We start from the raw sequence: 26,404 nt of genomic DNA, 5'->3' as shown, positions 1-26,404 counted from the left end.
GGAAGGTTCATTCATTCCTCAGTCAAAAGAAAGATAAGATAGCCATCTGGGGTGTGATCCCCTTTGATGACAAGCAAAAATATTCCTTTTTGAGGGCAGAGAAATGATGACACTTTTCTTATTCTGGAGCTCTTTGTAACGTGCAACTCATCACAGGAAAGAGTTTCAAACTTCCTTGGATTTTCCTTACAATTTGTTTGTTGTTTTAAGTGTTCAGCTGGCTAACAGGTTTAAGAGTTTGGGTTTTAAAATTATTAGTTTTTGGAAACCTTTATTCTTTCCTCTCAAACATTTTGAGTCAGCATACGTTATGCCACTACACACACAGCCAGGCAATAATTCATCTTTGTGGAAGTCGGAGACATCTCATGTATTAATTAGCAAGCCTTTCAGTGACGAGTGGATGGAAATAAGTTCCAACTGCTACTCAAACGCAGCCAGCAATTTCCAGGAAGGAGGATCTAAAGTCAGCTATGAGGAGTTTCTTACCCGATTTGTGATCAACCAATGAGTGGACTTTGCTTTCATCTGGCACTGAGAAGAAATAAAAGAGACAAGGATCAGGACTGCTTGTAAATCAGCCATTTTTTGAGCAATAAATTGATATAGATTCATAAGTTAAGTCCTTTACTGGAAAAATTTTGAGGAAAAAAAGTGTTCCCCAGACTACCTGGGGCAGCTCATTTCTACTGGTAGATATTTCAAAGGCAGCTATGAAGAAATATATATATATACATTAGATCATTTATGAATATAATTTCACTTCCTTTTAATTTTCAGTACTCTCAGCTCTTTTAACTGGGCTATGGTTTTCATGCCTGCACAAGGAGAAATTAAACTCAAGGGCCTAGAGATGTATAATATATAATAAAATTCTTTGAGTGTAATAGCTATATACATATATATATAATACACACACACACACACACACACACACACACACACACACACAATACTCCAGGACTGGACTTCTATATCTGGTCAAAATGGAGTAAAAGGAAACAGATTTACAATCCCTCTTGAAAAAAAAATTAAATACATAAAACATGAAACAATGGCAATTAAGATTTTAGATGTTAGGCAGCAGAGACAGAAAACAAGTGAGGTGAATCTACACTTGTTCTAGCTTATCTTCTGGAGAAAGTTTCCAGGCTGTGGTATAGGGAGGGAAACACAGCGGAGCTCAGTGAGCACCCAGTCTAAGGACTTCGAGCTGGATGTCCAGGGAAGCTAAGGTAGGTGTAGTTTGCTGGCAGAGAACTGGAGAGTATACAGAACTCTTTCTGAGATCTGCAGAGAATCGCCTCACGTCTCCAGTTGAATACTGATGATTACACACATGTGAGGAAACTACCCACGACCCGGAAAAGAACCACCCAAAAGTATAACAGGAAAAGTGTCGCAAGTTCACACAGAGCTGGGAATAGTATCTATTCACAATAGCCAGAGTAAAAAGCTTCATAATTGAGGGCCATCAGTTAGAATATGAAGAAAAACCTTGTTTCGGTAGTGAAAAAACAATTAACCCCAGATAACATAGCTCTGGTGAAATGCATACATTTTTGAAAGACACAAATTACCAAAGCTTATGTAGGAAGAAATATATAAGCTGAAAGACCCTATAGTTTTTCTGTTTGCTTTTAATGAATTTGTAGCTGGAACTTTCCCATATAAAAAACTCTAGATCCAGATGGTTTCACTGATGAATTCTACCAAACATTTAAGGAAGAAATCACACTAATTCTATAGAAATTCTTTCAGAAAATTCAGAGGAGGGAACATTTCTCAACTCATTCTACGAGGCTGGTTTGATGTTGAGACTAGCACCAGACAATGACATTATATGAAAGCTATTACCTAGTATCCCTAAAAAACATAGATGCCAACGTCTTAATCCTTAAGCACGTCTGCATGGGTTATCACTTCAATATTCAGCAACAGTTGTTCATTATTTTCTATGTGCCATTGACCAAGTTAGTCTATAAAAATCTGGTGTTCAAGGACTGAGCAAGGTGAAGTGAACTTTGCTGACAACGCTTTTCCTAACACTAGACTGGTGTCAGAGGAGTGCACGTCTCCTCCCTTTGCCTACACCATGAAGTCATACTTCACCAACCCAGTCACATATGTAGATCTTCCTGCTCCCACCTAGCTCTCCTTTTCTAAGCTATGACTTTATTTTTTAGATAACAACACTACATGTCTGCAATTTTCCTAGTATAAACTTCTTAAAAATCTTTGAGACTTTTCTTTGTATTTCTAGTTAGAGATGTCCGTCCATATTCCTCAGGTTCCAATTGTGTGCCAAATTCTAGCTTTCTCAGGTTTAAAAAAAAAACTTACAGTGGAATCTGCAGTATAAAAATATTGGAAAATGACCATAATTAAAAAAACAATACTACTAGTGGCTAATACTAATTGAGCACTTGTAATATGTAGCTTCTGTCCTATGCACTTTATAGCTAATAACTCATTCAACCCCAACAGCGACATGTAAAGACAGGTATTATTATTATCCCTTATTATTGTACTTTACAGATAAAGAAACTGAGGCATACTTCACAAATGAAAGATCTAGAACTAACATACTGCACTCTTAGCCATTCTACTATATTTGTGATAAGTCACAGAAGAGTTTGTTATATTCTTTGAATATGAGTAGCATGAATGTAAGAAAACATTTTATAAACACTTATATGTTAGGAAACTAGTATCCTTTATATTTGAATATATGTTATTAATAGAAGTCTTTCTGTGGTGAGAAATATCAACAAGTGTTAGCTGTAATTTTCTTTAACATGTTTGGAAATTTGAAGTTCTAATGGGTTCAAGCTAACATATTCATCCCCATTTCACAAATGAGATACCATCAGAGTTAAAATCCAGACTTGGAAACTTGCTAGTCAAATGCAATTTGTTATAACTCCCCGAGCCTCAATCTCATCATATATGAAATGAAGATAATATTGGGGCATCTGGGTGGCTCAGTCAGTTAAGCATATGACTTCAGCTTAGGTCATGATACCACGGTTCATGAGTTCCAGCCCCATGTTGGGCTGTGCTGACAGCTAAGAGCCTGTAGACAGCTTTGGATTCTGTGTCTCCCTCTCTCTCTGCCCCTCCCCTCCTCATGCTCTGTCTCTCAAAAATGAATAAATGTTAAAAAAAAAAAAACCATTTAAAATGAAAATAATACTGTTTCCTCCAAAGTCTTAAAGTGAAGATTGTATGTGTAAATTTATTCAAGGTACTTAGAAGATCATATAGTAAGTGCTTAATAAATGTAGACTACCATCAGCATTATTAACAGGGACCTAAATAGAAAGGCAGTCTAACATGATAGCTAATAATGAGATAGATGTGGGTTGTATTTCAGCTTTACCAGGCAAGTTACCAAGTTCTTTTCAACCTTACTATCCTTGTGTGAAAAAATTAGATAAAAACACTACACAAGGAGTTGTGGGACTAAATGAAAAAAAAAATGTACAAAAACACCGAGCACAGTTGAAGGTACTTATTTCTCAATAAATGAAAACTTTTGATACATGAAAATTGTGAGAGTGGTAGCAGTTGTGAATTTGATGGTGGTATTTAGGATTTCATGTACCTGGGATTATAAAGGACTAGAGGTGAAAATATTTGAGAGAATACTATGCCTTCAGGCAGGCACTTCGAAGCGTTATCTCCATGGATGATCCCACGTCTACAGCAGGTCTTATCTCTCAGTTTACCTGTCTCTAGTTCATCTTGTAGTGTAAAAAAAAGGCAAAGGAAATATAGCACTCAGACAATATAGCCTTATTATATAGAGTTACTCTGAAAAAGGGATTCATACAAAGATAGGATTTTGTTATTTTGCTTTTGTCTTATTTTGATAGACATAAGTTATCCCATTAAATCTAAGCCAACTTAAGTATTGCACATTCCTCAGCCATATTAGGTTAAACATGGTACTTCCTTACTTTTTGACTGCACACTCTATTATTCTTAGTGGGAATACTTATCATTATTTTAATTGACAATTTGAAATTCTTTAGAACACTATTTCAAAAAACAGTATAGAAAATCCAAATGGGTGATAGGCATAAAAATTAGGGGTCTTTCTCCAAAATATTCAGTGACACAGATGTCTATCTTTAGGACAGAAGATAAATGAATAAACATAATAGAAAAGAGAGGGGACTGTAATGACTTAATTAATAGAATACACTTTATTTAAAAGGTTAAATTGGGAACAATCATCTTTTATGCACACGCTTAGTGCTGGGAAGTGATTTAAATAATAGTAGCAAATGAGAAAATGAGGTAAAATTACACACACTACCACTACTTTTTTTTTAAATGACAAGTGTTATAATTAATAATCAACTTCCTTTATAACTCACATTACCTTAGAACTACTATAAAGTTATCTCTGGGGGGCTGGAGCTTAAGTCTAGTCATTTCACTGCATAATATTTGGATAGCACAGCAATTGGAATGGTAGCAGTATGAATATGACAGGTGTGTCATATTCAGATGCAACCTTATTTACAAGAGGTTGAAAAATGAGTGGGCTGGGTGTGGTAAAGGTCTTCCATTCCGAAATGGTGAGGCACCAAAAGCACCAAGTGAGAGAGTGTTGATGGATCAAGAGTCACAGTTTCTTGTTCTGGTTCTGATGATGGATTTTTTTCTTTCTTTGGTTTGTTCATTCCTTCTTTTAAGTTTCCAGAACCTATTGTATTCCCTTTTTCATCCTTCAGTTTTACCCAAGGACAGGTACTACTTGCTCTTGATTACTTAAAGGGATGTTACAGTAATCAAAGCGACATCAATGAAATGCTGGGACCTTCTGAAGATGAAATTCATGGCCATTTCTATTGTAACTGTTATTAAATACTTAGAGAGCACTGTGACTTGCTCTTTTTTTCCCTGAATTTATTTAGATAATGGGATTTCTATACTGAGCTCATGCTTCCTGGCCTTCAACTCAAGACTGACGGACACTGATTTAATTCTTGTAAAGTGCTTCATAAGCAGGACACTCTTTGGTTTGGATGTTGGTTAATTCCCTGGTGCATCCTCGGGTTCAGGAAGACTTACTTGAGAAACACAGCAACCTGATGGCCCATGTTTCTAGTCATCTTGGTTGTAGCCCTCTGAAGCTAATTAGAACTGCTCAACATTTAATGGCACCTTTTTACAAACTGTGGATAAACACACAGAGTCTTTTGACTCCACCAGGATCATTGTTAGAATTGAGAGAAATCATAAACCAAAAAAATATGGGGAGAAAAATCTGTGAAAAAGATGGCACCCTGAGAGCTTATTAGAGACAAACATTAAAGTGCTTATAATACATACATTGGCTTCCCAGTAGGATACATTTATGTTAATACGGTGATCACTTAAAATATTTTATTCTTTTGTCAAGCCTTCTCATACACTTCAAATGCATTCTCACTGGGGGAAAACAATCCCCTTGCTTATTGATAGCATTTGATACGCATTCTATAACATAAGTGACTATTAGGGACTGCACTTGCTTAATAAAAATTTGCAGAACAGTGGCAGATTTGGTGAGTTAATGGGCCCCATATGCTCTACTTATGCTGACAGAAGACAGTGTATTGCTAACATGCACAAATCTCTTCAGATAAAAACTGCCATCAGCTACAGTTACTCTTTTTGAGAATGCCAACACTATGTCATGAATGGGAAGATGCAAATGTGTTCAGATTCCCACTACTTCATACTGAGATACTTTGATGCGAAGCAGCACTCTAAAATATGATTCAGTGCATGTCTTTCATGCACAGAACTCTGTTTCATTTAATTTTTACTTCCATATCGTTGACATAGTAGAGATTGCAGTTTTGAAGGTGATGTTTGGTGCAATAAAAATCTATCTTCTAATGAGGCCATAAATACTTCTCTTTGGGTAGTTTGCTAGGAAACTAAATACCAAGTAATTCCTTGATGGTTGATAAACTTGTTTCCAAGACCTATTCCTTCAAAACTTAAAAAAAAATGATGTGGTTGCCAATATTAAGAATCAATTTTCTTCTCTTTAACAGATCAATTTCTGTGCCACTGATTGATTTCCAGAATTTCTGAGAAATACAAACCTATTTCAAGTTGTAAATTAAGTTCTCTTCTTAGTAACCATAAACTATTACTGCATTAATTTATTGTGTTTTCTTATGTCAATGGCTATTTGGCATATAATGCTTCTCCTTGGGGAGACTTTCTTCTGAGTTTTCAGTACTATGAATTCTTAAGTGTTGAAAAAATTCTTCCACTTCTTGAAACAAATAAAAACTACAAAAGCAAACAAATGAAACAAGGCTTTTGCTGAAAAGAGGGTTAGGGAATTAGCACAAGATGATGATACAAATGTTTATCTCCCCATCTCTCTTGGGCAAGTCTCCTCTAAAGCACCATGTTCATCTCTGGATGTGCTCTCTGACAATATGCTAATTTGAACTCAACAGCTGAAGTGTTCTTCTAATACTATAGGGTAGCCCCAGCTACTGTGCCTCAGGATAAAAATGAGGGACCCCCTCCCTCAGTTATCCAATTTTTCATATCTTCACAACTTTTCAGTGATCTCTTTAGAATTCCCTTTCTTCCTCCACGAATCTTAGAAGATCTTAAGTCGAAGGTTAGGAAAAGTCCAACACTTTTCATATGTTCTTACACTCTTGTCGTGATCTCATCAAGAACATTGGAAAAATCAAATCATTCCTTCATAAATTTGCTAATTCATTTGTTTTGAATGCATTCAATAAACCCTGTCTTTTCCAAAAACAGTCAGATACTCAATGCTGGGGTCTAATGAGAAGATGCAAATAAATAATACATTGATATGGTGCAATGAAGTAACTAGTATAATAAAGGAAGGATAAGCTTTAGGAGTATGGTAGAAGGTTAGACAGACGTGAAGATTCAGAAAAGTAAATAAAGGTTTCAGGCGGCTGAATATTCAAACCAATTGGTCTGTTTGACAACTTTTAGCATCGGGGGCATCTTTACTAGTGATGGCTAGGGAGTAGCATGAAAAGAGTTGAAAAGCTGAAGCTTTGATGTCAAAGGGACCTGGACTGAGACACTACTTACATGCATGGCTATGGACTAATTACTTAGTCTTTTCAAGCTTACTGAACTCATTTGTAAAATGCAGATAATGCTCCCTACCTTCAGTATGGGGCCACTTAGAGGATGGCAAAAACTTATCATAAAATCTAGCAGGAGCAGTTGGTCACAAATGGGTTCTGATTTTCTTTCACACCCCACTGCTTTTGCTAGGTTCTCTGAACTCTGGCACAGAAGAAGTATGTATCTGAACAGGCGGTGCAACTTCATACATCTATACAATGTACAAATAGCACATAAAATTCCTTCCGAATCATAATGAAAATTCATTCATTCTCCTGCTCTGCAAACATCCTTTAAATTCCACTTAAATGTCACCTGCTCCAAGTCATCTTCTTAGGCCTCCAGGCTGAGGTTATGGACCAAAAGTTATAAATTTCTCAATTATTTGTGTATGGGTCCATTGTCCTCTAAAGTATGAGCACCTTAAGGGAGGTATATGGCTTGTTTTTCCTTGTTAGCTTAGAATCACGTTTAGCACTTTTACTCACTAATGCTTGCTGAGTGAATGGATGCAGCATATGTAAGAGTAAAGGAAGCAGCAATTTGAATAGGCCCCTTTATCCCAGGGCTCTAGACTAATGGTTGGGACATATGTTTAATTGTGGCGTATATATGGTTAAATGAATGTTGAAACACACACATGTATAAACCTAGTAAAATTCCTGTGGTGCAATTTGCAGACATGTTCCTGGCAAGCAAAGGGTAGGAAAAGGTGACTGGAGTCAAATTCTTGGACTGGTCTAGATAAAACCCAAAACATGGTAAAACTGTTTGGAACAAATACAAATTCACTTATATTTTAAGTGGTGAAGTGTGGGAAAAAAAATATAATTGATAGACTAGGCATACCTCATTGTCCTTCTCTAATAAACGAGCTCTATGTAATTGACCACTGGGGTTTTAGTGCTTCTGTATTTAGTTTTTGGTTTCCCGGCACTAATCTCACTGCGGCTCTTTCACGTGGTAATGACACTTAAAAGAGCAGTTCATTCTGTTTACAGGAAATATTACATTTCCAAAAAAACCTGGAATACTTGGTATAGAGGATACTCTTTTCAATACACAGAATGTGATGAGTTTCCAAAGCAGCAGAGTAAATAGAGGTCTGTTACATGACAGTTTCAGAAGCAAAAACCCCACTAGCATTTAAAGTTGCTTTTATTAAACATTGCATTAAACTGTCTATAATATATGCATAAAATATAAAGGACAACAAAAAACAGACACTGTGTTTCAGCTACTAGGTTTAAGAATATTATTTTACCTTTGAAATCCATGGGAGCTCACGTCAATCTTCTTCCCTTTCCTCCTTACTCAAAGGTAAGGACAATCCTAAATTTTGCGTTTTATCATTTTTCTCCTTTCTTCATAACTGTACCACAAGTTTGTTCCCAAATAACATTCTTTAATTTTTTATCTTTCATTCTATCAAATACTTTTTCTGTATCTACTGATGTGATCATGTTTATGTTTTAATCTCTTAATATGTGACTTGTATTGATTTATTTCACATGGTAGGCCAAACCTGCATTCCTGAAATAAATTCCACTTGATCCTGCTCTTTTTTATATATCGTTGGGTTCAAACTGCTCGATTTTATAACATAGTTTTGTACCAATTCATGAAGGATATCAAGGTAAAGGGTTTTTTTTGTTGTTGTTGTTTGTATTCTAATGCTCTTTTCTGGTTTTTGTATTACAATAATGCCAGCTTCATAGACTGAGTTGGGGAAGTACTCTCTCTTTATTTGGAAGTGTTTCTATAGAATTCATATTATCTCCTCCTACCATTGTTTAGTAAAATGCACCAGTAAAGTCATCTGGACCTAAAGTTTTCTTTGTGGGAAAGTATTTACCTGCTTTTCAATTTCTTTAATAGCTATAGGGCTATTTAAACTATTTCTTCTAGTGTGAGTTTGATAGTTTATCTCCCTCGAGTGATTTGTCCATTTCATCTTAGTTGTCAAATTTGCTGTTCATAATAGTGCCGTAATATTCTTTTATTATCTGCAGAATCCATAGTGATATCCCCTCTCAGTCCTGATAATGTTCACATGTCTTATTTTATCCTTATCATTCTTGTTAATGAGGCATTTTTGTTGACCTTTAAAACCTAAATTTTGGTTTCACTGATTTTCTCAAAAATTTTTTTTCCAGTTCACTAATTTCTACTCTTTTATGATTTCCTTTCTTAGGCTTAATTTGGGTTGAATTTACTCGTCTTTTTCTATTTTCTTAAGTAAAAGCTGAGATCATTGATTTGAGACCTTTCTCCCTGCTCAGCTTTATAAATCTCCTTAGTGGCATCCCACAACGTTTTTGTTTCACAGATTTTGATACAGTGTTTTCATTTTCATTCAGTTCAAATACTTTCTAATTTTTCTCTTACTTTCTTTCTTGTTCTATGTGTTACTGACAAATGTTATTTCCAAATATTTGTAGATTTTCCAGAGTTCTGTTTTTGAATTTTAATTCCACTACAGTGACAGATTATATGTTGTATGACTCGAGTCCTTTCAAAATGTTTGAGACTTATTTTTTTGTGCTTAGGAATGCAGTGAGATTCTTGGATTTGCATTTCTAGCTTTCCTTAAACTGGGGGAAAGTTTGGCTATTATTTATTCATATGTTTTTCTCTAATTTGGGGTCTCCAATTGTATGCTCCTTAGGCCATCTTGAAGTTGTCTGTCAGTTCATAGTTCACTGTTCATTTCTGTGTGTCTTTTTTCTCTTTTAGCTTGTATAGTTCTATCACTATGCCTTCACATTTACTTATCTTGTTTTCTGCAATATCGAATCTGCTATTGATTCCATCCAGTGTATTTTTATCTCACACATTAAAGTTTTCATTTCCAGGTAATTTTAAAAAATACTTTCCATGTCTCTACTTAACATGTTCAATTCTCCCTCAGGTTTTTGAGTGTATAGAACACAGTCAAAATAATTTTTAAATGTGCTTGTCTGCAAATTCTAACATCTGCATCAGTTCTGGTCTTAATGATTTTTTTCACTATGTGTCATATTTCGATAGTTCTTTGCATACATGATAATCTTTTATTGGATACTAGATATGTAAAATTTATCTTGATGTTGGGTTCTTGCTGTTTTTATATTCCTTTATATATTTTTATATTTTTGGAATATAGTTGAATTACCTGGAAAGAGTTGATCCTTTTGGGATTTGCTTTTAACATTTTTCTAGGTAGGATCAGAGTACCCTTCACTCTAGGCTGATAATGCTATACTACGGAGGCAATGCCCTTATGCATACCCTATCCGATGTCCTATAGATTTTAAGATTTTTTTTTCAATCCTATTGGTGGAAACAGGTACTTTTCTTGGTCCTGTATGAGCACTGGGTACTGTTTCCTGGATATTTGGGGGGAGTTACCTTCCCAGCCTTGGTAATTTCCTCACCTGAATGATCTGATCAGTACTCTGTGTAATACTCAAGACAGAAGCTCTAACTATACCTGGAGTTCATTCCCTGTGCAGATCTCTCTTCTCTGGTACTCAGCACACTCTAACCACTTTGCTTTCTCTGGACTCTAAGCTCCATCTCCTCCATGCATGTATTAAAAATAAGACATGAATCTTATAACAAGTTCCATGGTATAGTATTGCTTAATTTCTCTGGAACCAGTAGCAAAATAGTTCCAATATTTTAAAAAAAAAAATGGAAACATCTTTGTCCTTTTTTTGAAACCAGTTTCCTAAATCACAGAAACAATGGCCCTAGGACAACTTGATTAACTGTCATCCAAAATACAACAGGGAGAACACCAAAGTGAGAATGTGATCAGCGACTGACAGCAATATTCTTTGGACGTCTCATTACTCTTACTTTCTCCTGCTAGGGGATATCATGTGATCAATGTTGAAAATATGAATTAAAAAATTTTTGGCATATACGACCAAAGAGAGAATGCAGCTGTGGACTGAAAGGAAACCACGTCTAAACTCAGGACTATTCCCCTGTCCAGCGCACATGCTATCATCATGAGCAACTGTCACAAGTCTTCCTTCCAAGAGTCCTTACAACTGGATCCCAGGCTTTTTCCATTCCATAGCTGAACTTTGGCCATTGCCTCAAATTTGCTCTTGACCTACCTCCATCTCCCCAAGTCTACTATACTGATTTGCCACATCCAGTTTGACCTGTTCTAAGTATCACCTTCATTATTTTTCTATCCTACCTCAAAGCTTTCACTAAATTCAACTACCGAGAAAGTAATTTAGTCTCCTTAGCCCTGTATTCAAGGCTTGAACCCTTTACCTTTCTCTTTATCTTTTCCTCTATGCACATTTTACTGAAGTCATATACAGTGATTCCTACTTTCTTCCCATCTGTCTTTACCCCTGTTGGAAATTCATCACATGTATAAACACACTTACTTCTCCTGGGCCCAGCTCTCCAGGATAACCTCCTCTTTGTAGAATATTTTCTCCATCTCTGTCTCCCCCAGAAGATACTTTGGCTTTTCCTCCAAGCAAATGTACCACTTTCTACTCTGTATCATGTTGATTTGTAGGCAACTTCAATGAAGGGAAAGATAGTATTTTATTCATCTTTGCGTAATAAGCCATTACAGATTAAAGAGGTTCTCAAAGATCAGTTGTATGCAATCTTTTTAAAAAAAACTCTATGACAGGGAAAAGACTACATGTGTGAGTTCCCTTTAAAGAAAGTTCTCTGTGATTTCTTGGGATCTACCAGGGATAGATTATTTCTATTACTCAGACTACAAAAATGCTCATTTTTCTTACACCCTTGATAGATATTTCTATTACCATCAAGAAATTGGGGCTGATTAAATCACAGAAAAAAGGGGGCAGAGGCTACCCTATGAGTAACATAATAAACATGATTATCCACTATTAACCAGCAAAACATCACACCTATAATTTCACTAGTTATAAATGTACATTTCCACAAAGTGATTCTATCCTTAACAGGGATAAGGAGGAAAGAACCAAAACTTATTACCAACTTACATGTGTCAAAAATCATGCTAAGCATTTTAACACATGTTATCTTATTAATCCTTACAAATTCTCTGTGAGTTGGGCATTATTATCTCCACTTTACAGAGGAGGGAACTGAGGCTGAGTAGGATTATGTCATAAAGTTAGCAAGTGGGGCAGCTGGAATTTGAAGATTTCCTGATTTCAAAGCACAAATTCCTTCTATTATGTGAGTCTTAGAGGTAAGATTTTGCTAACGGTTTTACCACCAAGTAGTATGTATTTCACTAGTCACCACACCTGCTAAGGTAGAGTTTCATAACAAACTACACAAAAGAGTACCTGATGTCTCTCAAAAATGGTTGTTGATACTGTCAGAAGACAGGTTAGTCCTAAGTTGTTTTCAGCCTCATACACCTGGAAATTGTTACCAAGGAGAGGTATAGACTATTGTTCCGATGATGTCAGAACAGTGGGAAGGGTAAAAAAAAAAAGACAAATCTAAGGGACATCATAGAGAATTTATTGCTTGGACATAGGAATGAAGCAACAGAAAGGAGCACAGAATCAGGTGTGTGGTCTTGTGACTGAGGGATGCCATAACTGAAGAGAAGATAGAGGGAAGAAAAATGGTGTAGGATCAAGCCACATCTTGAAATAGGAGAAGCAGCATGGAGTGCCCTGGGATTCATATCTCCCTTTCTCACCTCACACTCCTCAACCCCAGCTTTTTAATGCAACTTAAGACAGGAGTTAACTTTTCTGGCAGCTAACATGATCTTACTGTCAATTAAGATCCTGAAGTGCTTTTTCTGTTAACTGCTGTTAAGCCAGGTCTTTGTCCAACAAAGGTCTAGGGAGAGACAATGGTGTGCCAGACATAAGGCTAGGCACTGGGACTGTGGAAGTGAACAAGATAGTCTATGCCTGGAACCAGAAGTGTTTCTATTACGCAACTAATCACAAATAGAGTGAGAGGTATTCGCACATCTTCCCAATCAAAGCTACCTTCAACTTTCACCTGCACAGATTTAATAACCCCCTAACTGATCTTTGAGATTCTGCACTTACTCCCTATAATCTATTTTTCCACAAAGAAAAATAATAAACTTTAAAAATAATAAACAAAACAAAAATCTTATGATGACAGTCCCATGCTCGAAGCCTCCCAGTAGCTTCCAATCACATTTAGGAGGAAATCTAAAAACTTATGATCGCCTTTAAGCCCTGCCTTGGCTGGTGTCTCAGGGCCTTTCCCAACCTTATTCTGCACAGCTCTCCCCTTGCTTAGCCTACTTCACCCATTCTGGCCTCTCTGCAGTTCCCCAAACATGCTGAGCAAGTCCTTCAGAGCTCCAGGACATGCTCTTCTCCCTGACTGACTGTCATGCCATTCTACCAGATAGCCATATAGGTTACTGCTCTCCTTCATTCCCATCTCCATACTCATCACATCATCAGAGAGGTCCTTCTGGCCACCTTACCTAAGGCAGGGCTTCCATCTCTAGCTCTCCGTTGCTACTTCCTCATTCTGCTTTAGTTTTCGACAAAGTACTCATGACTGCCTGACATCTTCTCCACTAGAACATAAGCTCTACGTGAACATGGGGCTTTGTTTTGTTCACCATTTTGTCCCCAGGGTCTAGAACAGTGCCTGGTACATAGTAGGCACTCAGTAAATATTTGTTGAATTAAAGGAAGATGATTAGGCAACCTCAAAAGTTGAGACTAACCCTCATTCATGGATTGGGTCTTCCTGGGGGCTTTAGGGTGAGTCCTGAAGAGGTAGAGAGAAACATGAAGATGATGTTTGGAAAGAGGCAACATGAAAGCTCCCAAACAGGTTCCACAGAATGCAAAGGTCTTCCATGGAGCTGGAGCACTCAGTGTGACAGGGAGATGGGTGGGAGACCAGGTGAAGTAGAAAGAAAGGGGTCAGTCGTGAAGGAACCCCAAATCACATTAATGAGTTTTACCTTTAACCTCAAGGCAATGGGATGCTGTTAAGGGCTTTTTAGCAAGGAAGTGACATGATCGGATTTGTGTTTTAAAAAGATCACCCAGACTGTAGCGTGGAAAATGAGCTGGCTGGGAGTAAGGCAGATGTGATTTTTTTTTTTTGAACCCAAGTACAGGAATTTAAATTTACATTTATCCCTATTACATTTAATCTTCTGAATTGCAGCTCATCAGTTCTTCCTGTTGAGATCTTTTTGAATCCTGATTCTGTCATCCAATGCACTAGCAAACTGCCGAGCTGTGTGTCACCTACACCTCTGACAAGTAAGCTTGCTATATCCAAGTCATGTGCAGGGCTTATGTTACTGAACACCATCCCTACGCTCTTCATGGCACTTCTGCACACGCTTGTGGGAGGGGCAGCTGTGCAGAAACATACACCCCCATCACTCAACATCGTTTCTTCTTGTAAAGTTAACTGGCCAGCCCGGAACTAAACTAGCACCCTCAAAATCTAGTAACCCGAGCTACTCAGGATTTATATGTGCTTTTTTCCTAGAGCTTATGGGCTTTACGCTAAGACAGCAACCCATTTCACTCCTGCATGTATTAATTTTGGCACCTGGTTTCTGGCTGGGGATTGTATAGCTGCTTCTGTTCTTGGCTACAATAAGTGCTATCAAAAGATTTCTCTTCTGGCATGAACTGAAGTATATAATACCGTCTATATTTCTGCCCAGAATTCACTAGCATCTGTTTAATATGCAAACTGTGCAAAACCAGGGCTACTAGTATGTAATAGACTTTGAAAAGTTGTCATCCAGATTCATTGTTTATTAGAGGATATTAACTTTGGAGGTTTATGTGCTGTCTCTTCAACTCAGAGAACACAACCATTCACTTAAATGGGATGCACAAGGTCCGCACACACTCTAGTGAACTGATCTGGTATTTTATACCGATCTATTCGATGAGCTCATTTAAATCAAGCTCCTTTTTTGCAGAACAGATGATTACACATACATATTAAATATCCACTATCTTTTGGGAAGCTGTTGAGGTATATTAAGAATCTTGAACAAGGTTGAGCTAACAGAAAACATTAATAGGAAAAAGAGAAAGTGGAGAGACCCAGAGTCCAAAGTGACTTCACAGGCAGCAATTTTTCAAACTCTTTTCCTTAGGCCAGGGGTTTCTTTGCAAGCCTCAGAGACTGCTGATGAAGGAAGGGAAAAAAGGAAAAGTACTGGGCTGTAACTGCAGTGCATAATCCCATCCTACTGCCTTTCCCTCATCCCCCTACCCCGATTCTTACATTAAATAAACTTTCTTGCTGTAAAAATTTAAAAGAGATTTGGAAAAATGGATTTAAAATTATTGGGGTATGAATTACTCATTTAATAGATATTGACTGATTTTTTTAGGAATCCTTGTGAATACCGAGAAATTCTTGTGAATTGGAAAAACATCCCCAAATACTGTTTTCAAATGTAATGATATTTTTTTTGAATTGTGAATGTAACAATTAGCAAAATTGGCATAGGGTTATACTTCAAGGATTATTCAAACATTTATTAATCTCAAATTTCTGGCTTTATTTTCATACCTCAGAGCCAATAGTTTTTTTCATGTCTTGGATACTTTGGTAGGTTCTGGTAAATCTAGGTTCTAGGCCCTGTGCCTATAGCAACTAACAGAGGAAAAAAATCCTTTCCTGCTTCAACCAGAGAAATTGTTTCAGTAACTCGGAATGTGAAAATATAAACTTAAAACTACTGATTTAGGTCATTAAGAAGAAAAAAAAAAACCTCTTTTGTTGTTGTTCCCTCTGGGCATCTCCCTCCTACACGTTGTGCCTTCACTAAATTCTCCACTTTGAAATGGCATCATCATTGTCCCTAACACCTTTGACTCCTTGCCCTATGCTCCAACCTAAATATAACTAGTCAAGCTTGAGCTTGACCATGGGTAGGGAATCAGGTCACTGCTCTCTTACTGCTTTTCTATGGATTATACATTTCTATCAAAGTAGGACTGGAATAATAGTCTCTAAAGATGAAGACCTATGACTCTTAATCTCGGGGCTGTAAGCTTGAGTCCATGCTGGGTGTAGAGATTATTTTAAAAAAAATAATAAAGATTAAGATCTAAAAGAACTAAGAAATTCTGCCCAACTCATAGAAGGCTCTCTGCACTTCCATCTACTAGCAGTGACCAGAAGCTCGCCGCCTTACAGGGGAGAAATGGCAGACATTATTGGCTGGATGACCCAGTGTCACCAACAACTTCATTCTCCTGGCCAACGAAATAAAACTGGAAGTTTGCTGGGCAGCACTCTTTATACAATGTCGGATTTCCTGATATAAAGGGAAAAACGTTGGAATGTGCTATTACCCTCTGCCCTTCCCCCTCTTTTTTTTTCTTTTTGCCTGGAACATGGGTATGATTGTTGAAGACACAGCACTGGGTGGTAACATTACAGATACAAGGACAAGAGCCAGAAAATCAAGAATGCAAAAAGAAAGGAACATAGGTCTTTGATGGTTCCAGTCAGTCACTGAACTGGCCCCACTCAGATTTCATGTCATATATGACCAATAAACTCCTGTTTATTATACCACTGTTGGTATTCCATTGCAGTGGAATGTGCTCCTGTTTAATACCATTTCAACTGGTAAAGAGTAACTTTCTGTACCTGAAATCTGTTAGTATACATATAATTTTTCCCATAAATATTCTTAACCTGTCTTCTAAGTGATAGTCCTCAATGATAAGAAATCAGCCAATAAAACCCTACATTCCTTTTCCTTTTCAGAGTTAAATATCACCATCTCTTTCTACCATGGACAGGATTACCTGTTTTTTTTAATTCTACTTTAAAATTATTTTACTGCTTCCAATTGATTTCATTCTAGTTGTAAACGTAATATGTATTTCTGTTAGAAGATTTAAAAAGTATAGGAATGTATAAAGATAAAAATTATCCTTGCAACTACCACTAAAGAAAAAAACAATGTTAACACTAATATATCTCTATAGTCTTCTCAGCTGATGTTTTATCATTGACATTTTTCATTCATTAAATTGTCTCAAGATTTTTATTGGTTGCATAATGGTCTATTACATCTATTAGTTCAATAGCCTATAATTTCACAAACTCTCTAATTGCTGGGAAATTAAGTTCACTATAGCGAAAAATCCTTAAACTTAAATCTTGATTAAATCTATCTTTCTTTTTCTCTTTCTTTCTTTCTTTCTTTCTTTCTCTCTCTCTCTCTCTCTCTCTCTCTTTCTTTCTCTCTCGTGGGATAATTCTTCCAAATGGAATTACTGGATAAAAGATAAAAATAGTGCTAATATTCCTTATGGTGGTGCCTTATACAATTACTACACTGCCTTGCAGGTAAGTAGCATAAATTTAAATATCCAACAAACATGTACTGTGATACTGAGACATGTATATTTCAGCATCTGCCAATGTTTGCCAATACCTCAATTTTCTTATTTACTTGTGAGGTTGAATATATTTCATACACCTTAGGCAACTAAATTTTTTTTGTGTGAACTGTCTGAGCAGATACTGTCCCAATTTTGTACTGGAATATTTTCTAGTAACTATTTAGAGCTCTTCATATATTAAAGACATTAATTCTTTGTCAAGTATTTTATAGTTATTCCTTTATTCTCATGAACAACAAAGAACATGTGGATAATAGGGAGTGCTTATTAAAGTGGTGTCTCTTAATCCTATTTCAAGAATGTGGAGTTTCTAAATTAATTAACACTTCAGGATGTGGATTTAAAGAGGAACAATGTAATCCAAAGTGAACTCTTAGGAACATTTCTTAGTTTTACCTGCATTATCTGTAGCTAATGTGTTCTCCAACTTAAGAAAAAAATATTTTCTCCTTTCACTCAAATAGGCTTACATACTTTTCTTATATACCAGCACTTTATCTTCACAATGAAACTTCTAAAGCATACTTAGAAAAGTACATGATAATGATACATTGAACACCTGTTTAAGATTATCACATTCTTTTACAGATATTCCCAATCCATTAATGATGAAGCATAATGATGAAGCACTGTAAGTACTTTTATAAAGGAATGCAATTTATATATTTAAGGGGCTAGTTAAGAGTTAACTTATACATCAATATCAAGTAGCTATGTTTGGACATTATACAAATCAGGTTACATGAATATAGGGCATTTTAAAGTTTGTCATTTGCATACTAGGCTACAGTAGATTGCACTTGTATTGATAAATTCTTTGATTAAACCTAAATATGAAAATTGCTTTGTGGATAAAAATGTGCATAAATTATGAAGTTGTGATGGATGAGTCTGTACCACATATTTAAACTATGGAGAATATTTTCAATTTATTTTGAGTTGTGTTCTTTGATTCAGGATTTTGTGGAATCACTGTAGGATATTTGCCATGATGACTCATACTGTGTGACCCAAGGTGAGCAAAATCTCTGAATATTCAGCTTACACAATATTTGTCACAACTCACATGCAATCAAATTGCTCTATAGTAATGTAATTCAATTTCATGTTGCTGCAGGTAAAAGCAAGCAGTTCAAGCATGTTTTGAATATAATTCCCATGGCACTAGGTTTATGCACATACTATACTTATTCCTCTGCAAAGAGATTTATGGAAAATGAAAATGAGATTAATAAATAAGCACCCAGATTTGTTATAAAAATATTTACCTTCAACTTTTTCGAATTCTATAAACAAAAGGAATAACTTAGAATTAGATAATATAAATGATATATATTCCTTGAGATAAAATTAAAAACCAACAAAAGGAAGATAAAAAGGAACACAAAGGGAAAAGAATGTCAGTGATAGAAGACTAAAAAGGGCCACAAACAATCTGATCTAATTAACCCTCTCTAGCAGTGCAAGTGAATTCACATGATCTAAATCAATTATGTTAAGTGATTGCCTAATTTATTCATAGATTCCTCCAATTAGGAAATAAAGCACATAGTCCTTTTCTTTGAGTTTTAAGCAACTGCTTTCACTCTTTTCTATGTAATGAAATTAAAGCCCTTGGCCTTCAACATTTCCTGAGTTTGACTCTTTCCTTAAATCTGTTCATTTCTATGAACCTCCCCCAAACACTTTGAAGTGAACAAAACTAGTTTGGGTACCAAGTGAATGTGAGTGTGGGGTGCTGCTATAGGGTAGACACCCTCCTAAAACATCTTTACCCCTATTCTATTTTTGCTACCCAAACCATTTGTTTACCCTCTTATTCATTTATCCGTTAATTATTTGTTTGCACTTTTATTCATCTGTTCAAACTTCTGATGTAAAAAAAAGGGGGGGGGACCAGCCTACTTAGTGAAGTTCAGCCAAATGTATCATTGAGATCAATGGGTTTCTGAGACTGCCCCCAGATTGCTCTGACACTGTCCATCCACACCATTCATCTTGGATTCGCTCAGCACCTGCACGTTCTAAGCAGTGAGATGGGTGCTAAAGAAGTAAAAGGTATCGCCTTGAAGAGGCCTGGAGTTTGATTAGAGTGGAAAAAAAAATTCTCAGTGGATACCCAAAAGTGTGTGCAATTCTGAGCTAAACATAGTGATACCAGTGATAACTGCTTTAGGTATTCTGAGAAAGAGCTGGAACAGGCAAGACTTGAGTAGGTTCTGAACGAAAGATAGAACTTAAAAAGGAGAGAAGAGTGAGGCTTCTGTTTTTTAGAGTTAAGACTGGGAAATTAATAAGCCTCTGTTGAAACAGAAAGGCATCACAGTTGAGTGTACCTGAGTTCAAATCCTGGCTCTGCCACTTAGTACCCATGATCCCTCACACAAGTCAATCTCTTTAAGTCCCATATACATCATCTGTAAAATGGCAATAGAATGACCGTGCAAAACCCCATGCCCGGCATACATCAAATGCTCAAACAATTTTAGCTACTACTACGATTACGGTTCCTACTGATGCTTTCTTTTTCCTCTTCTAGATGATAGTCATCATCACTGCCTTGAATGTTGGGGCCGAGGAGTTTAATCTTCTCGCTGCACGCAAAGGGAAGTCAGTGGTTTCTAGCCACTGACCATGCAGTACAATAGCAGAGGTTATTTTATTATGCACGTGCTGTTCTTTCTGAGGCACCTGCATGCAGTGAGGCACACGCTGCCATCAGAGGTTCATTCCTGCTCTGTTACAATACGGCCGGTTCTTTCATCTGCTCTGCAGTCAGTTCCTACTTTTTTAGTGGCTGTGGACACCTCTCTACCTTGGAGGTTCTCTCTCGCGCCGCATCCTGCTTGTCAGGATTGCTCCACATGTCCTAGCTGGTTGGTGACCCTTCCCTCACCCTACTCTGGCTGGTGCAGGTCACCTTTAAACCTCACAGACACAACTCCTCTTTGCCAAGGACACTCCCCAGAGTACCAGTCCCATGAGACGGTGTGTGCTCCAGGTTTCTGTGATCAAATGAGTCTGGGAAACATTGCAAATATTGTATCTTGAAGACTCGTGGAGACAATTTAACACCTGACAATATACATAAAACCTATTAAAGGTTGTGAGCAATCTTATGTTTAAAAAGCCTGGTTAACTCAGCGCTTTCCAAACGTACTTGACCATTTTTTACTCTATCATTCAAGTCACTACTAAGCCATCCCATCTATTTTCAGTTACATTTCATGTTCATCTACTTTTATACGAACAAACATATTCTTCATTCTTTGATAAGGCTTCATTACGAGCCTATAGCTTGAGGACTTGGCCATTTGTGATTTTCTGCTCACCTGAGTACACAGAAAGCACTGAGACTATTTACCTGGCAACTACTGATTTAGTAAAGCCTGGAAATAGGAAATCCCTGATGTAACCTATTTTGCACTCCATTTGGATGCTACAATAATTTTTTTTCCAAATTAAAAAAAATGGGCTGTTTTCTAATTCCTCGGTATACCCTTTCTTTGCCTTTAAGTAATTTCAGCTGGAACCTTTGCAGGCTCTCACAATTCTTCTAAGACAATCCTCAAGTGCTTGGGGATTATGCCAGTTACTTTCTGGATCAGCAGAGGGTAGATCAGCTATTCCCAGCTCACGCGAAACCATCACTCTTGATTAGTCAATTTCCAATTTGATCTCTGTTTTAATTTTCACTCCAATTTTAATACTTTCATTGAATAGAGTTCCTAGTACCCTTCTCTTATGAACACTAGAAACCAAGTGGGTATTGAAATATTAGCCTTTCCAGTCTTGTTTCCTTTCTCCTCCACTTGTAGAAATGTATGCATGTTGTACTGAAGATTCTTGGCCAGTGTCTTTTTTTTTTTTTTTTTAATATCTAGACATTTGTACCTCTTAATCCTCTTCACCTATTTTATTCATCTTCCCACCCACCTCCCCTTTGGCAACTGCCAGTTCATTTTCTGTATTTATGAGTCTGGTCATTTTTTTTTTTTTTACATTCCATGTGTAAATAAAATCATATGGTATTTGCCTTTGTCTGACTTATTTCACTGAGCATAATACCCTCTAGGTTCATCCATGTTGTTGCAAATGGCAATATCTTATTCATTTTCTGGCTGAGTAATATTCTATATGTATACATACCACATCTTCTTTATCCATTCATCTATCAATAGGCACTTAGGGTGCTTCTATATCTTGGCTATTGTAAATAATGCTGCAATAAACACAGGGGAGCATGTATGTTTTAAAAATCTGTGTTTCCATTTTGTATGGGTAAATACCCAGTAGTGGAATTACTGGATTATATTGTACTTCTATTTTTAATTTGGTTTGGGAATTTCCATACTGTTCTCCAAAGTGGTAGCACCAATTTCTACTAATTAGCACCAATTAGCACTAATTCCTACTAACATTGCATGAGGGTTCCTTTTTCTCCATACCCTTGCTAACACTTGTTATTTCTTGTCTTTCAGACAGTGGCCATTCTGACTTGTGTGAGGTGATAACTCATTGTGCTTTTAATTTGCATTTATTTCCCTGATGATTAGCGATGTTGAACATCTTTTCATGTATATGTTGGCCATCTTGAGTCTTCTCTGGAAAAAAAAAAGTCTATTCATGTCCTCTGCCCATTTCGTAATTGGTTTGATTTTTTTGTTTGTTTGTTTTTTGGGTTTTTTTTTTTTTTGGTATTGCATTGTAGAAGTTCGTTATATATTTTGGATATTAACCTCTTACTGGCTATGCCATTTGCAAATATCTTCTCCTATTCACTAGTTTGCCTTTTTGTTTTGTTGATGGTTTCCTTTGCTGTGAAAAAAACTTTTTAGTTTGGTTCAGTAACAATAGTTTACTTTTTATTTTGTTTTCCTGGCCTGAGGAGACATACCATAAATATGTCACTAATGTTGATGTCCAAGAGATTAGTGCTTATGTTTTCTTTTAGGAGTTTCAGGTCTTACATTTAGGTCATTAATCAGTTTTGAATTTATTTTTGTGTATGGTGTAAGTGGTCTAGTTTTCTCAACACCATTTATTGAAAAGACTGTCCTTTCCCTGTTGTATAGTCTTTCCTCTTTTGTCATAAATTGACCATGTAAGCTTGGGCCTATTCACTGATCTGTGTCTTTTTTTGTGCCAGTACCATACTGTTTTGATTACTACAGCTTTGTAGTATATCTTGAAATATGGGATTGTGATACCCCCAGTTTTGTTCTTCTTTCTCAAGATTGCTGTGGTTACTTGGAATCTTCCACACAAACTGTAGGATTATTTGTTCTAGTTCTGTGAAAAATTCAATTGGAATTTTAGTAAGTGTTGCACCAAATTTGTAGATTGCCTTTGGTAGTATCGACATTTTAACAATATGAATTCTTCTAATCCATGAGCCTAGAATGTCTTTCCATTTGTGTCATCTTCAATTTCTTTCATCAGTGTCTTACAGATTTCAGAGTATAGGTCTTTCACCTCCTTGGTTAAATTTATTTCTAAGTATTTTATTTCCTTTCCAATATCTTTATTCATTTATTATTTCCATATACATCCCTAATCTCTCAAACTTTGTTCATGAGACTATCTACACTAGAGGTAACCTAGAAATAACATATTGTGTCATTACTGATATGTGTCAATTATTTAGAACACTATTTGGCACACAGAAAGCACTCACTAAATGTGTAAGGAAGGAAGGAAGGAAGGAAGGAAGGAAGGAAGGAAGGAAGGCAGGCATAAATTTTACAAGAGACAAAGTATTTTTCCAAGTGTTTAACAAATTTTCAGTCTTATAAAAAATAGAGTGTTTCTGGTGATGCCCACCTTTGTACTAATATATTCTAAATCTGCCATAATCAATGTATATAAAGTACACACACACACACACACACACACACACACACACACACACACACACTGACTTACCCTGGATTAAGCACTTTTTATGATAAGTAAGTCTAAGCTCTGGCTTTGCCTCTGATTCATGTTTAGGTAGACATTTTTCTAACCATTTAATGAAATTCACAAATGTATTAATTAATGTGTACTTTGGAGTGGATAACATTCTTAGCTTTAGGAAATTAAAAGCGAAATATCTATTTTCCCCTATGAGCAAGAGTTGAGATTTGACCTTTAATATAGAATAACATTTTACTTTCAAAAAGTGATTATTTAATTTAGAAATTTTCAGCCTTACAGAGGAAATGCTCAGATGGTTTGCAATAGAAAATACACAATCAAAAAATATATGAAAAATGTGTAGCCACGGGAGTAATTTTAAGTGTAAAATTAAAAAATCATATAAAATTGGTGAAAGTCACAAAAATGACTCCCAGATTCTTCCACATACTACTGATAAGAACAAAAGTGCTTTTCTGGAGGGCAAGAGGTCATTTATATCAAAAGCCTTAAATATTTATACACTATTTGGCCAAGAAATGATACTTATAGAAATATATAATGATAAAATAATCATGATTGTTTACAAAATTTTATGCACTTGCAGGCTCAATTCACTGACATTTCTGAGTAAAGAATTGGAAATGACTCTTCTGGCCAAAGGATATAACATTAAGCGGATAAATCGGGCTACATTTACTCAAGAGCAAACTTTACAATGGAAAAATATTATAGAGGCAGAGACACAGAGAATAATATCCAAGCTAGGTAGTTCTGAAAGGACACAAATCTGTGAAAAGCACCTGTTCAGTACAATGACTTTTGGGGAAAATTAGAATATAAACATATGAATATGTATATATGAGAAAAAAATACACAAGACTCAACATCTTTGCTTTTTAGAGAGCTGCAACTGCTGCATGTAAAAATGAGACAGTTGTACTTCCCTATAGTCACTTTAGTGTCCACAGGAAATATCGCCACTAATAAATATTTATCACTCAAAATAGCATTCATAAGAGATAATCATGACACTGCCAAACTCCAACTAACATATACTTATATATTTAAAACTTTTTTTTTCAGTTTACTTATTTATTTTGAGAGAGAGAGAGAGAGAGAGAGAGCACGAACAGAGGAGGGGCAGAGAGATAGAGAGAAAGAATCCCAAGCAGGCTCCACGCCATCAGAGTAGAGCCCAGTGTGGGGCTCAAACTCACGAATTGTGAGATCATGACCTAAGTGCAGATCAAGAGTCAGATGCTTAACCTACTGAGCCACCCAGGCGCCCCATACACTCATACATTTTATGCAACATTTGTTATACTGTGTTTAATTGTATATTTCTATATAATGTTTTTAGCTAATGAAACTCTCGCTTCAGAACAACTAAAATGGATATGGTTCATATTTGTAAGGAAAATTTAAATGCTTTGTTCCATTCTTTGAATAGTGCTCTTAGCATCATATTTTTATGAAGATATTCTTATATTAGTACAAAAGTTCCATAAAAAGGAACAGAGAATTTCATTTAAATATGAACAATGATTTAGAAAACAAAGACAATTGAGAATAAAAGATTCATGTTTGGCTTCATTTAACATGCTTGTATGTATCTGAGATGTAGAGTCTCAATTGAGGTACAAAATATACAGAAGAAAGCACTTCATGTACTAATGCAAGTTTCAAGAGGGGCCCAGGAAATTTCAGTTCTAAAGGATAAGGCAGTTTCTCCATTGATCAAGATTTCCCGCCAGAGCACAAATAATGCTCTAAATAGACAGAGGCTAATTTAATAAAGATCTACATGGGTTATTGATGTAATATCATTAGTTAAGGTTCAATTACAAACATTTCCAAACTTTATGAAGTTTCTTTGTATCTCTTGTGGGAAAGTAGACCTTTGGGCTCCTCCTCCAGACACTGAATTTTTATTTTTTTCAGACACTGAATTTTTAAATTATCTACATATTCCTCCAGGCAATGTCCTAGGTTAAGAAGATAGAAGTGTTGTGTAAAACCACATGACAACATCTGAGACCATTTGTGACCCTGCGATTGGATGAAGGATCTGCATGTGAAATCCGTAGGTAACCTTTTCTCCACGTTTTCACAATATTTACTTGAAGAGAATCTACTTCCATCAACAGTTCCAGTCAATCACCAATTGCAAGAAAAACGTGTGGGGGATGTACAGTCTCACTTGCAATATCACCACTAACATTACCCTTTCCCTGAAGCTGCTGCTACTCAGCAGCCCTGAATCCCTTATGTCCTAGGTCTCAGGTTAAGTTTTTTTAATTTTTTTTTTAACGTTTATTTATTTTTGAGACAGAGAGAGACAGAGCATGAGCAGGGGAAGGGCAGAGAGAGAGAGGCAGACACAGAATCCAAAGCAGGCTCCAGGCTCTGAGCTGTCAGTACAGAGCCCGACGTGGGGGTCCAACTCACGGACCAGGAGATCATGACCTGAGCTGAAGTCTGACGCTTAACCGACTGAGCCACCCAGGGGCCCTGGTTTTCTTGACGTTTTGAAAGAACCCTGCTTTAGCTGGCAGTGCTATAACCTGTGTGTGAAGTCAGTTATTCCAAGTTTGCCTTACTTGTTCTTTTCTTACCAGAGACATCGCCTAGAATGCAGCCTGACCTTTGATACCTAATTTCTGTAAATTCATTTAACTTGTTTTCATCTAGCCACCCACTTCACTTACAACCTGTGTGGTTAACTATATAAACATATTAAGATGCGCTAAAAAATAAAAAGAACTTACATCCTTTATCAAAAACTGAAAAACAAACTATGGTCCCTTTTCCACAATGCTGGTCAATTTTATATTTGTGTTTCTATTTTTTCCTTGCATACCAAATATACTGTAAACCAGAGTTCAGTTTTTTTTTATCATTATTATAGATGTCATAGATGTCAACGTCTGTAAACGTGTTACATCTTCTGGTATGGCTTATCATCACCTGAGGTATTTGGG

The 26,404-nt window shown here is 36.3% G+C and overlaps 1 protein-coding gene across 9 annotated transcripts in view; it reads right to left on the bottom strand.

Annotated features, from left to right (window-relative positions):
• PARD3B (par-3 family cell polarity regulator beta) overlaps positions 1-26,404 on the bottom strand; it is a 997,127-nt gene that overhangs the window by 344,883 nt on the left and 625,840 nt on the right. For all 9 annotated transcript variants that reach the window (XM_053215665.1, XM_015074145.3, XM_053215667.1 and 6 more), the window contains one exon: positions 490-534. In XM_053215665.1, the coding sequence (XP_053071640.1) occupies positions 490-534 (45 nt within the window). The remainder of the gene's footprint in view (positions 1-489; positions 535-26,404) is intronic.

Source organism: Acinonyx jubatus, chromosome C1 (assembly GCF_027475565.1).
Source record: "Acinonyx jubatus isolate Ajub_Pintada_27869175 chromosome C1, VMU_Ajub_asm_v1.0, whole genome shotgun sequence".
Lineage (NCBI taxonomy): Eukaryota > Metazoa > Chordata > Mammalia > Carnivora > Felidae > Acinonyx > Acinonyx jubatus.
The sequence above is the reverse complement of the archived record's forward strand: the minus strand, read 5'-3'. Positions and strand labels throughout refer to the sequence as shown.